The sequence below is a fragment of the Halichoerus grypus genome, chromosome 11 (assembly GCF_964656455.1).
Source record: "Halichoerus grypus chromosome 11, mHalGry1.hap1.1, whole genome shotgun sequence".
Lineage (NCBI taxonomy): Eukaryota > Metazoa > Chordata > Mammalia > Carnivora > Phocidae > Halichoerus > Halichoerus grypus.
In genome coordinates, this window is record NC_135722.1 from 55,435,732 (window position 1) to 55,448,368 (window position 12,637).

At 41.7% G+C, this 12,637-nt stretch overlaps 1 protein-coding gene across 2 annotated transcripts in view; it reads left to right on the top strand.

Moving 5' to 3' along the window:
* The first annotated feature begins 290 nt into the window (after positions 1-290).
* ACER3 (alkaline ceramidase 3) overlaps positions 291-12,637 on the top strand; it is a 159,212-nt gene continuing 146,865 nt past the window's right edge. For both annotated transcript variants that reach the window (XM_078058577.1, XM_078058573.1), the window contains exon 1: positions 291-423. In XM_078058577.1, coding sequence (XP_077914703.1) covers positions 321-423 — 103 coding nt within the window. In that variant the 5' untranslated portion in view covers positions 291-320. The remainder of the gene's footprint in view (positions 424-12,637) is intronic.

Genomic DNA, 12,637 nt, shown 5'->3' on the forward strand with positions numbered 1-12,637 from the left:
CGGGACAGGCAGCCCGGGGAACTATCGCCCCCGCGGCCAGATCACAGCCCTTCCCTGGGAAGAAAGGGGCGGAGGGAAACCCCACCGCCCTCGGGATGGGCGGGGCGCCGGCAGGGCTCGGGCGGCCTGGCGGCGCCGGTGGGCGGGGTCTCCCCGCCGGGCACTGCCGCTGACGGCGCCGGCTCCGCCCCTCGGGGAGGGCGTGCGGTGAGCGCGCGAGCAGGGCCAGAGCCGGCCTGGGAGCCTGCGGAGCCGAGCGCAGCGAGCGGAGGAGCGCTTGGGCGGCGGCGGCGGCGGCGGCGGCAGCGGTAGCGTGCGCGATGGCTCCGGCCGCGGACCGCGAGGGCTACTGGGGTCCCACGACGTCCACGCTGGACTGGTGCGAGGAGAACTACGCGGTGACCTGGTACATCGCCGAGTTCTGTGAGTGCGGGCGCCAGCGCCCGGGCCTGAGGCGGGAGGCAGGGAGGGAGGGCGCCGGTCTGAGGGGAGACGCCGCGTGAGGAAGGCGGAGGGCGGACCTGGCCGCCAGGGGAGGCACCAGGCCTGGCCGGGGAGGTGGAGTGGGGAGCCCTGGTCTGGGGGCAGGAATGGGAGCGCTGCCGAGGAGGGGAGCGGATGGGGGGAATCCAGTGTGTCGGGTGAGGCGTGCCGTGGTCTGGACGGTTTGGGGGGGGTTGAGTTTGGGGGAGTGGAAGAGAAGTGGGGAACCCCCGCTGGACCTGAGGGGAGGCCTGAAGGGTAGGGCTGGGATGGGAATTCCTGTCGGAGGGGAGGAGTGGGGCAGGCTGGGGCGGCCCAAGAGGAGGTTGGGAGAGTGGAGGACTCGGCTCGTTAGAATGAGGGCCCGGGACACCTGCTCCTACTGTCGCTGCCACCCCCTTCGGCCTAAGGGCACAGGAGAAAGGAACAGGTCCTAGCTTAGTCTTACCCCAACCATGAAAACTCCCAGATCTTTCCCTTCCTCTTTGTCTGTTCTCGTCGGACCTCTTCGGTCACCTCCAGGGAAGGTGCCAGGCTCTCAAGAGCACAAGGGACCAAGTCCCTGCGCCACTCTGCCTCCTTTACGACTACCTAAGGGTTAGGGTTCATCTGAGGGCGCTACTTCCACTGATTGTACCCTCTGAGGACTCGGGGAACATGCTTCTCCAGGTGCTGCCCCTGACAGGCCCCCGTTTCCCCCTGGGGGCGTGTGTGTGGGGGGTGTGTGTGTGTGTGTCTTATTCCATTAGGCTAGGGGAGCACAGGAAAAATCTGCCACTTTTTTTTTAATGCAGTGTACTTTGGTTAAGTTTTGAGAGCACAATGTTTGATCCTTCTTTGGGTACCTATCTGCTTCTGGCAAAGTACAGAGGATTTTTTTTGGCTGTTTCTTCTTTTAATTGGATCCACTTTCTCAGGACAGGAAGCAACTCTTCTTTGCTAACCTACCCATTGTTGGGTCCTTTCCCCAGGCGTTTGTTTGGCTTTGTAAGAAAGAGGCAAGAGTTTCATGCCAGCTGATCCTACCTTATTCTTTTCACAGTAATTGACTAAATTAAAAAAACAAAAACAAAAACAAAAAACCACCGAACTCCTAGTAGTGTTCAAGACTTTAAACCATTCCTTTTAAACCATGATTTAGGCTGAGAGTCACTTACCCAGAACTACTAGTTTAGAGTAATAATTTTTACGTAGTAATGGAAGTATATGGGCAAAGGGATCATTTGTAGTGTAATTACTTGGCAGCCCAAATGTTGGCAAGGAAGCGCTATACCAATTTGCTGTTAGATCATGTTGGCAAGCCCATACGTGGTCCAGAGAAGGTCCATGAGAGGAAGAGACTTAAAACCATGCTTTCTGAATTGGAAGTGTGTAACGTGGAAAAGAGAAACTCAGGGGTCCTCAAATTTTGGATGGGCTGTCATATAGAGCAGTTAAACTTTCTGGATTTCTCTAGAATGTGGAATTAGAGTGTATGGGTGGAAACTAACTGTAAGGGGAGAGATTTTGCTTCAACATAAGGGAACTTTTAAACCAAAAATCATCGGATGGATTGAGGAGAGCTAGAGGTCACTGAAAGTGTTGAAACAGACATTGCTCAACTAACTCACATGAATTTTTTATGGAGAATTGTTGAGTAAAAAAAAGGGGTTGACTTTAGTTGGCCTTTAGGTCCTTTGCATATTTATGGGTGGATATAGGTAATAATGGCTCTTAGTTTAGAACCAAGGATTAGAATCAAGAGAAAACTGACAGTTAAGTCATGTGACCTATGAGAGTGCAAGATACTACTGTTCTGCCAGATAGCTCTGAGAAATGGGAAATGGCTTTTGGTCTTACCGTCCTCAGAGGAGGAAACTGAGCAGACTGCAGGGAGGCTTTTGACATAGGAATCAGGGGGTGCAAGAAGAGGGTAAGTGAATGTTGGTTGTCCTTTGCACATGTACCTTGGGAGAAAATTATTGGGAGGAAGTTGAGGTCAAGTCTTCTTATCCAGGAGGCAGTGGGTATATGTCATATTTTGGAGTAAGAGAACTTGATCTTCCAAAAATACGCTGGTTAATAATGGTGTGTTTAAGGGGCGCCTGGGTGGCTCAGTCATTAAGCGTCTGCCTTTGGCTCAGGTCATGATCTCAGGGTCCTGGGATTAAGCCCAGGATCGAGCCCCGCATCAGGCTCCTTGCTCCGTGGGAAGCCTGCTTTTTCCCTCTCCTACTCCCCCTGCTTGTGTTCCCTGTCATGCTGTCTCTCTCTCTGTCAAATAAATAAATAATCTTTGAAAAAAAATGTAGTTTTATCATTCTTACAATATTTACATTAATGATAGAAATATTAAAGATAATAATGGAGATAATAGCCATATCTAAGTGCTTACTGTGTACCACACTTTGCTAAGCACTTCATCTATCTTCTCTCTTTCATTCTTTTTTTTCCTTTTAAAGATTTATTTATTATTTTAGAGAGAGAGAGCGAAAGAGACAGAGATCAAGTGAGTGCTCACTTGCATGTGGGGATGGGGGAGGGGCAGAGGGGGAGGGAGAGAGAGAATCCTAAGCAGACTCCCTGTTGAGCTTGGAATGGGGGTGCTCAATCTCAGACCCTGAGATCATAACCTGAGCCGATTTCAAGAAATCAAGAGTCTGTCGCTCAACTGACTGAGCCACCCAGGTGCCCCTCTTTGATTTTTTTACCTAAGGCTGCAAAATGTGGTGTAGAGAGAGTATTCAGGTTGAGGTCTGATTCTAAAGCTACTATATGCCATATTCTATCACACTTTCATCGTTTTGTCCCTGCATGCAAGGTATGAGGACAGGTGAGATAGTACACTATCACAAAGGACAAATTGAATAATTATTCAAGAATCCTATCTTTTAGCCCTAGGCTATGTATATTTTGAATAATAAAAAGATGAGTTTCCGGAATTGCATGTTCAGATGTGGCAGCAGTTCTGAGTCACTGAAATACCTGAAAATCTGCCTTTTTAATATCACCCAAGATCAGTTCAAATTCTTCTTTTTTTTTTTTTCCAAATTGCTTTTTTGTTTGATCAGATTGTAAGGACAGGGGAAAACGTAGAGTTTTTCCTCTTAATTATAATTGTGAAATAATATGTTCCTTGGTGTGGCAGAAGTTATAGATACAGGCAGTCCTCACTCTTTATGGTAGTGACCATGCAAGTTAAAACCTGGCAAAGTAGTCTTAATAATCAATGGGAAAAGTTAAAATTGTTCTGTGACCTTCAAATTTCTTTGTCAAACACCATAAACCCTCTTATTGTTGGTTATAAACATATATAGAGAAATGAAAAAATAGCGAAACTGTTATTTAGTACACTGTAATTTAAAACATTAAAAACATTGAGAATTAAAATGTATTATTTCTTTGTAAAAGAACTGATCAAGAGTAGTTTGAACAGTGTTGGCTTTCTTGTCATGTAACATATGATATGGAATGAGTAATTTTTCTATGCCTTCATGAATTGTCATACTCCTAAGTTTGGTTCAGTTTCAACATTTTACTCTTTGCACTTTCAGTATTGTGAAATATCTCTGAGAGTTCTTCTAATGCAGAGTTTTTTTGCTGTAGTTACTTCTTCCGGTCCATCTTCATCCTTTTCTCACAACCACTTTTTTCATTTATGTTGATAAGTTTGCCTTTACTAAGTTCCTCCGGCTGTATATCTAGAGTCCCTTGAATGGCAGCGGTCAACATTGTCATTGTCAGCTATTTCTTTGATAACTTTGTTTATGTTTGATTGGAATTTCACTTCCAATATTATCACTTTTTGTTTCTTTGATACACTTTCATCATTGTTGGCTCTTTCCCTATTTTGCTTATTCATTTTTGTAAAATATCACATACGTTCATCACCAGGAGACAAGGAGGCAACTGAGCTACACACTTGGCTGTCTGTACATGAACTGAATAACAGAGTGCAGTGAATAATCACCAACAGTTTTTGCCTTGATTTTTTTTTTTTAACGATTTTATTTACTTATTTATTTTTAGAGAGTGAGTGTACAAGCGGGGGTGAGGGGCAGAGGGAGAGGGACAGAGAGAATCTCAGGCAGACTCTCCACTGAGCGCAGAGCCTGATGCGGGATTCAATCTCACAACCTGGAGATCACGACCTGAGCCGACATCCAGAGTTGGATGCTTAACTGACTGCACCACCGAGGAGCCCCTCAAGCCACTTTTCACACTTAGGTCTATAGTTAGTCATCAGAACTTATTAATACTTGAAGGCAAAGAGCATTTTGAAGTCTCATCTTGACTTAGTTTTTACCCATGTTGTCCAAGATATTAACTAGGAAGAATTGTCATTTGGTAGCACATATTGGAAGAAATGATAGATTTTTTTTTTTTAATGGAACAGTAATTGGTATATGGGTAAATAAGAAGAACGAATACCTCAGATGGTAATTTGGGGAACTTTACTAAGCCAGAATACATAGAATAGTGACTATTTAAATGAAAGTCTTGGGCGCTTGGGTGGCATAGTCGGTTAAGCGTCTGCCTCCGGCTTGGGTCATGATCCTAGAGTCCTAGGATCTAGTCCTGCATTGGGCTCCTTCCTCAACAGAGAGCCTGCTTCTCCTAACCCTGCCTGCCTCTCTGTCTCTCTTTCTGACAAATAAATAAATAAAATCTTTAAAAAAATGAAAGTCTTGCCCAGTGCATTATTATCTCAGGTTAAATTTTTAAGTTGTTCCTTTGATTTTGGGTTTACCCTGTCCCTTTGCCAACTGTTTCCCCATTAGTGGGGAAAAAAACCTGACCTGGAGAGTTTTAGGTAGTGCAGAAGAGCATTTTAAAAGAAGTAGAGGCATGGAGAAACATTTTAGGACCCAGCAAAATGATAGAGCCCAAAAGAGACAGCAGAAGCAGTTAATAGTGACACAGAAGTCCTACATATTTATTGTAGGGAAAGGTCATGGTATAATGACTTGGAGCCAGAATCAAGATTTCTATTTGAACTTTGCTCAGTTGAATGTTGTGACTTTGGGCAAATCACTTAATCATTCTTTGTATCAGTTTATTTTCTATAACATGAGAATAATGATATCCAAGAGGGTTATGAGAATTAAATGGCAAGATACGTGTGAAAGTGCACAGTGAGGTGAAGTGCTTGGCAAATACAAGGTGCTCAATAAATACTAGTTGAATTGAAATCTAGTCAAAATAAGTCTAAAAAGTAAATCATGCTGTGTTATAGTTGTGGCCACCTCATCTGTGATGGTTAGTTTTATGTGTGAACTTGGCTAGGCTGTTGTATCCATTAATTTAATCAAATACTAATCTAGGTGTTTCTGTGAAGATATTTTATAAATGTGGTCAACATCTACAATCAGTTGACTTTAAGTAAAGATTACTCTCAGTGATGTGGGTGGGCCTCATCCAGTCAGTTGAAAGGCCTTAGGAGCCACCACTGAGTTTGGGGAGGGTGGGGGGAAGGTTAAACTTTTTTGGGGGAGGTTTCCTTCTTGACTTACTTGACTCCTCACTTTAACGGACTTTTCCTCTCTTTTCTTTTCCTCCCTTTCATTCTTTCTTTCATTGTTTGAATATATTGAGAATATACCAGAATTTTTAGATGTTTTCAGTGGGATTGCTTTTGCACATGATGTTCCCTTGTCATTTGTAGCTACGTTCTCTCAGTGGATACCTCTTTAAGCCTTGAGTGATTACTCCTTACAGAGTTAGGTACTTCTGTTTCCCTTGGAGCACCTTTTTTTTAAAGATTAGTCATTTGAGAGAGAGAGCGCGCACGTGTGCAAGAGGGGGAAGGAGCAGAGGGAGAGAGAGAAGCAGACTCTCGACTGAGTGCGGAGCCTGATGCGGGGCTCCATCTCACAACTCTGAGATCGTGACCTGAGCTGAAATTAGGAGTCAGACGCTTAACAGACCGAGTCACCCAGGTACCCCTCCCTTCGAGGACTTTCTATTAACTGAAGGATAAAGGCCAAATTCTAACATGGCACGAAAACTCCTTTCTTTTTTTTTAAATGAATATTTTCACAACAGCAAGAATTTTGCAGTGAATATCTGTTCACCTATTGCCTAGATTCTATTTTAACATTTTATTATGCTTGTTTTACACCTTTTTTCTTAAAGGTTTTATTTATTTATTTGACAGAGCACAAGCAGGGAGAGCGGCAGGCAGAGGGAGAGGGAGAAGCAGGACCCTGGGATCATGACCTGAGCCGAAGGCAGCTGCTTAACCGACTGAGCCACCCAGGCGCCCCTATGCTTGTTTTATTGCATGTCTGTCCATTTATCCATTCTTCTATCAATTCATTTTATCTTTTGATACATTTCAAAGTAAATTGCAGACATCTGTACATTTTCCCCTAAATCCTTCAACATGCATATCATCAGTTAAAGTTCAGTTCTTTTTTTTTGAAGATTTTATTTATTTATTTGAGAGAGAGAGAGAGCACGACCAGGAGGGAGGGATAGAGGGAGAGGGAGAAGCAGACTCCCTGCTGAGCAGGGAGCCTGATGCGGACTCAATCTTAGGACTCTGGGATCATGACCTGAGCTGAAGGCAGATGCTTAACTGACTGAGCCACTGAGGCACCCTTAAAGATCAATTCTTTGTGGGTTTTTTTGGATGTAAAATTTATATTTGATGTTATGCACAGATCTTATGGTATATTCTCAGTATTTTGAGAAATGCATACATTTGTGTAACCAAAACCTCTATTAGAATATGGAACTTTACTATCAAGAAAGTTCCTCATGCCCCTTCCTTGTTAATCCTCACCTCCACCTTCCCCTTCTCTCTAGGGTGGCCACTGTTCTGATTTTTTCTCCCCCCACCATAGATTAGATGTGTCTGTTCTAAAACTGAATATAAGTGGAATCATACAGTATTTACTGTTTGGTATAAGACTTCTTTCACTCAGCATGTGGTTTTTGAGATTTCATCAATGTTGTTGCATGTTTTGGTAGTTCCTTTTTATTGCTGAGTAGTATTCCATTATATGAATATACCATAGTTTATCAGTTTTCCTATTGCTGAACACCTGGCTTTTTCAGGTTTTGGCAATTATAAATAAAGCTGCTATGAACATTCTTGCACAGGTCTTCTTGTGGATATATATTTTCATTTCTCATAGGTAGATACTCAGGATTGGAATAACTGAGTCAGAGGGTAGTTGTGTGTTCAATTTTATTAGAAACTGCCAGACCTTTTTTCAAAGTGATTGTAGTATTTTACATTTACAGCATTTCATCCACTCCCTCACTAACATTTGGTGTGTCTTTAATTTTTGCCTTTCTGGTAGTTACGTAGTTTTTTAACTCATTGTGTGATCCAGTGTATTCTAAACTCTTCAGTCTTTGTTCCTCCTTTTCCCTATAATTCCTGCTTTCCTTGCGTATACTGTACTCTTGCCAAAACAGACCGTTTGTGTATTACATTTATATTTTGGTGCACTTTTCATTGCTTGTGTTCTTCCCATGAGAGATAATAATAAATTGTTTTTTAAAGCCATGAAGTTTGGGGGTGGTTTGTTATTCAGCAATAAGTAACTGAAATAGAGGGAGAGAGTAATAGTCCCTCTAAATAGTCTAAAGTTGAGTTTTGAGCAGTTTTGATTTCCTGTTGTGTAAACTCTAGAGTATGCCAAATTACACCATACATTTTATTCTTAGAGGATGAAACTTTAAAAATAATAATAAAGTTTAATATAGGCCCTCTCTCTGAAAATTTTGAAGAATTTTTATAAGCATCATTTTATTTATCCCTATAATGCACTCATAAGACTCAAAAGAGGCATTTTACCCAATGAAAATAAATAAGTACTTGAAGGTTGAAATAATTCAGTTGCATGACTGGAAAAATCTTTGACTCATTATAGGTGTGGACTCCATCTTAAAGTTCTTCTAACTTTTCAGAGCAAGCTGCATTTAACAGCAAGAGGAAAGACTGAAGGGACTCAGAAAACAAAACAGACCTCTAAAATTGTGCATGTTAAAATCTTGATACTGCTGTAAAAATTTTTATGACTGGAATTCATTTATTTCTACAAAATGATAAGGAGACATTCTAGGTAAGATAGTCTTCGCAAAGGGGCGCCTGGGTGGCTCAGTCGTTGGGCGTCTGCCTTCGGCTCAGGTCACGATCCCAGGGTCCTGGGATCCAGCCCCGCATCAGGCTCCCTGCTCGGCAGGAAGCCTGCTTCTCCCTCTCCCACTCCCCCTGCTTGTGTCTCTCTCGCTGTGTCTCTCTCTGTCGAACAAATAAATAAAATCTTAAAAAAAAAAAAAAAAAAAAAGATAGTCTTCGCAAAATGAAATATGGTTTGAGGCTATTTGACCTTCTGGGTAGCAATCCCTCCCCCACCTCTCCCCACCCCCTTTTTAAAGCAGACAGGAAGACAGTCTGGTTTTGTTGTCTGATATCCATTTGATCACTGGAGTTCATTTAGTTAGTTTTGCCAATCAGATGGATGTTCTCTGTTCTTTCACTACTCTAGAAATGTCCAACTTAGGGGTGCCTGGGAGGCTCAGTCACTTAAGTGTCTGCCTTCGGCTCAGGTCATGATCCCAGGGTCCTGGGATTGTTCCCCGCATCTCGCATCTTGGGCTCCCTGCTCAGCAGGGAGTCTGCTTCTCCCTCTCACTCTGCGCCTCCCCCCACTTATACGTCGAGCGCGCGCACGCTCTCTCTCTGTCTAATAAAATCTTTAAAAAAAAATGTCCAACTTAGGGCAACCCCCTGGGGTCCCCTCCCTCCTCGGGAGTTTTGTAGATCACTTTGCTATTGCTCAATAAACTTTGCTTTGCTGTCCACCAAAAAAAAAAAAAAGTCCAACTTAAAGCTTGACAATTGAAGAGAATTATGACATTGATAAAGGAGGACTGTTCTGTGGTTAAGAGCATTCATTAAATAAACTTTTAGCCCCCTCTGTGCCTTTCCCTCATCCCATCTTCTTCCTTTTTCTCCAGAGATAACCACTATCCTTAATTTAGTGTTTGTCATTTCCTAGCTTTTTACCCTGTGCATTTCTAAAAATACACTGTTTAGGTTTGCTTGTTTTATATTTTATATAAGTGGAATTGTACTGTGTGTATTTATTTTTCAACTTGCTTTTCTCACTCATTGTGGTCAAATATATATCATCCATATTCCCAAGAATTATCTCTGTTGATGGGTTTAGACATAGTTCATTTATTTTTCCTGTTTAGAATTCTACTGTATGAATATATTGATTTATCCGTTCTTCAGTTATTGGATATTGTTTTCAGGTTTTTGCTATTACAAACGTTATAACCCTCTTGTACATATTCTAGTACACACAAATTAAGAGTTTGTGTATCTGTTGAGTAGTGTAATGGTTAGATTGTAGGGCATGCTCATATTCAACTTTTAGTAGATCAGAAGTTCTCACGTTTTTTGGTCTCATGTCCTCCTTTATATATTTGAAAATTATTGAGGACCCTGAAGAGCTTTGTGAGTTAAATATTTTGGTATTTACTGTATTAAAAGTTAAAATTGAAAAGATATAAAATTTTTATTAATCCATTTAAGATTCATGCTTGTGTAAGAATTGAGTAAAAACAAACAAAAGATTTATGCTTTTGAGAAATGAGATTTAACCATGCTGTTGTATCAGTAGTTTGTTCCTTTTTAATTTTTAAAATTTAAACAAATCTTTTAAAGATTTATTTTATTTTTTAATTTTTAAATTTTTTTAAGATTTTATTTATTTTATTTGACAAAGAGAGTGAGAGAACACAAGCAGGGGGAATGGTAGAGGGAGAGGGAGAAGCAGGCTCCTTGCTCATCAGGGAGCCCAATGCAGGGCTCGTTCCTAGGACCCTGGGATTATGACCTGAGCTGAGGGCAGATGCTTAACTGACTGAGCCACCCAGGCACCCCAAAGATTTTTTTATTTTTAAGTTATCTCCACACCCAACGTGGGGCTCAAACCCACAATCCCAGGACCAGGAGTCAGATGCTCTACCAACCAAGGCAGCCAGGTGCCTCAATAGTTTGTTCCTTTTTATTGCTGAGTAGTATTCCACTGTATGAATATAGTACAGTTTGTTTATCCATTGTCTTATTCCTGGACACCAGGACTGTTTCCAGTTTTTGGCTATTATGAATAAACTTATGAACATTTTTATTTTTTTAAAGATTTTATTTATTTGACAGAGAGAGACATAGCAAGAGAGGGAACACAAGCAGAGGGACTGGTAGAGGGAGAAGCAGGCTTCCCACGGAGCAGGGAGCCCAATGCGGGGCTCTATCCCAGAACCCCGGGATCATGACCTGAGCCGAAGGCAGACGCTTCATGACTGAGCCACCCAGGCACTCCAAACCTATGAACATTTTATATAAATCTTTTCATGGACATATATTTTCATCTTTCTTGGGTAAATTCCTAGGAGTGGCATTGTCAGGTTATAGAGTTGGTTTGTGTTAGTTTTTAAGGGACTGCAACACTTTTTTCCAAAGTGATGTATCATTTTATCATAGAAGTTTTGGGTGCTCCATATCCTCAACAATATTTGCTGTTTCTCTTTTTGAAATTCTATCCACCCTGGACTATGTGTAGTGGTATCTCATTGTGTGTGTGTATTTGTGTTTAAAGATTTTATTTATCTATTTGAGAGAGAGAGACAGAGCATGATCGGGGGAGGGGGATTGGGCAAAGGGAGAGTGAGGAGTAGAGGGAGAAGAGAAGCAGTCTCCCCGTTGGGTAGGGAGCCTGATCGAGGGGCCTAAACCCAGGACCCTGAGACCATGACCCAAGCTGAAGGCAGGCCTTAACCAACTGAGCCACCCAGGAGCCCCTCTCATTGTGGTTTTAATTAGCATTTACCTGATGAATAAAGATATTGAGCACATTTTCATTGCTTCTTGAACTTTCCCGTATCTTCTTTTGTGAAGTGTCTTTTGCCCATTAAAAAAACCTGTTGTCTTTGAAAGATTTTTTTTAATTGAAGTATATAGTTGACAAACAGTATTATATTAGTTTCATGTGTACAATGTAGTGATTCTACATTTATATATATTATGAAATGCTTATCATGAAAAGTGTAGTTGCCATTTGTCACCATACAAAGTTATTACAGTAAGATTCAGTCACCTTTTCTTTCTCTGATTACTGATTTACTGTGATTACTGATACATTTTTATTTATTTCCATCCTTTTTAGTGCTTTTTATTCTACATCTCCTGTATTTCTTGCCTTCTTTTGGCGGTGATAGGTTTTTTTTTCCCTTCTCCCCTCTACTGGTTTGGAAGCTACTGGTTTGTTCTAGTTCTTTTATCTATCTATCTGACAAGTATTTCATGACATATATATAAATATATATAAATGTTGGACTTTTGAAAAAAGATTTATTTATTTGAGAGAGAGAGAGGGAGAGAAAACCAGCAGGAGGGGCAGAGGGAGAAGGAGAGGTAATCTCAGGCAGATTCCAGGCTGAGCGTGGAGCCTGTCGCAGGGCTTGATCTCAGAACCCTGAGATTGATCTCAACCTGAGCCGAAACCAAGAGTCAGACCCGCAACTGACTGAGCCACCCAGGCGCCCCTAAATGTTGGATTTTAAGTGTAATTCTCTAGGCTGTACTTTTCTCATCCCCATGATTTATTTATTTTAAAACTGGAAGTTTGTACCTCTTAATCTTATTCAACTATTTCATCCATTCCCCCATCCTCTTCCCCTATGGCAACTACCAGTTTGTTCTCAGTATTTATGAGTCTGTTTCTATCTGTTTTGTTTGTTTTTTAGGTTTTCCATATAAGTGAAATCATATGGTATTTGTCTTTGTCTGACTTATTCTACTTAGCATAATACCCTCCCTCTAGGTCTATCCATGGTGTCAAGAATGGCAAGATTTCATTCTTGTTTATGGCTAAGTTTATTTATTTATTTATTCATTGTCTGTGTGTGTGTGTGTGTGTGTACCACATCTATTTATCCATTCATCCTTCAATGGATACTTGGGTTGCTTCCATTATCTTGACTACTGTAAATGCTGCAATAAACAGAGGGGTGCATATATCTTTTTAAAATAGTTTTTTCATGGGACGCCCATGTGGCTCAGTCGGTTAAGCGTCTGCCTTTGGCTCAGGTCATGATCCCAGGGTCCTGGGATCTAATCCTGCATCGGGCTTCTTGCTCAGCGGGGAGC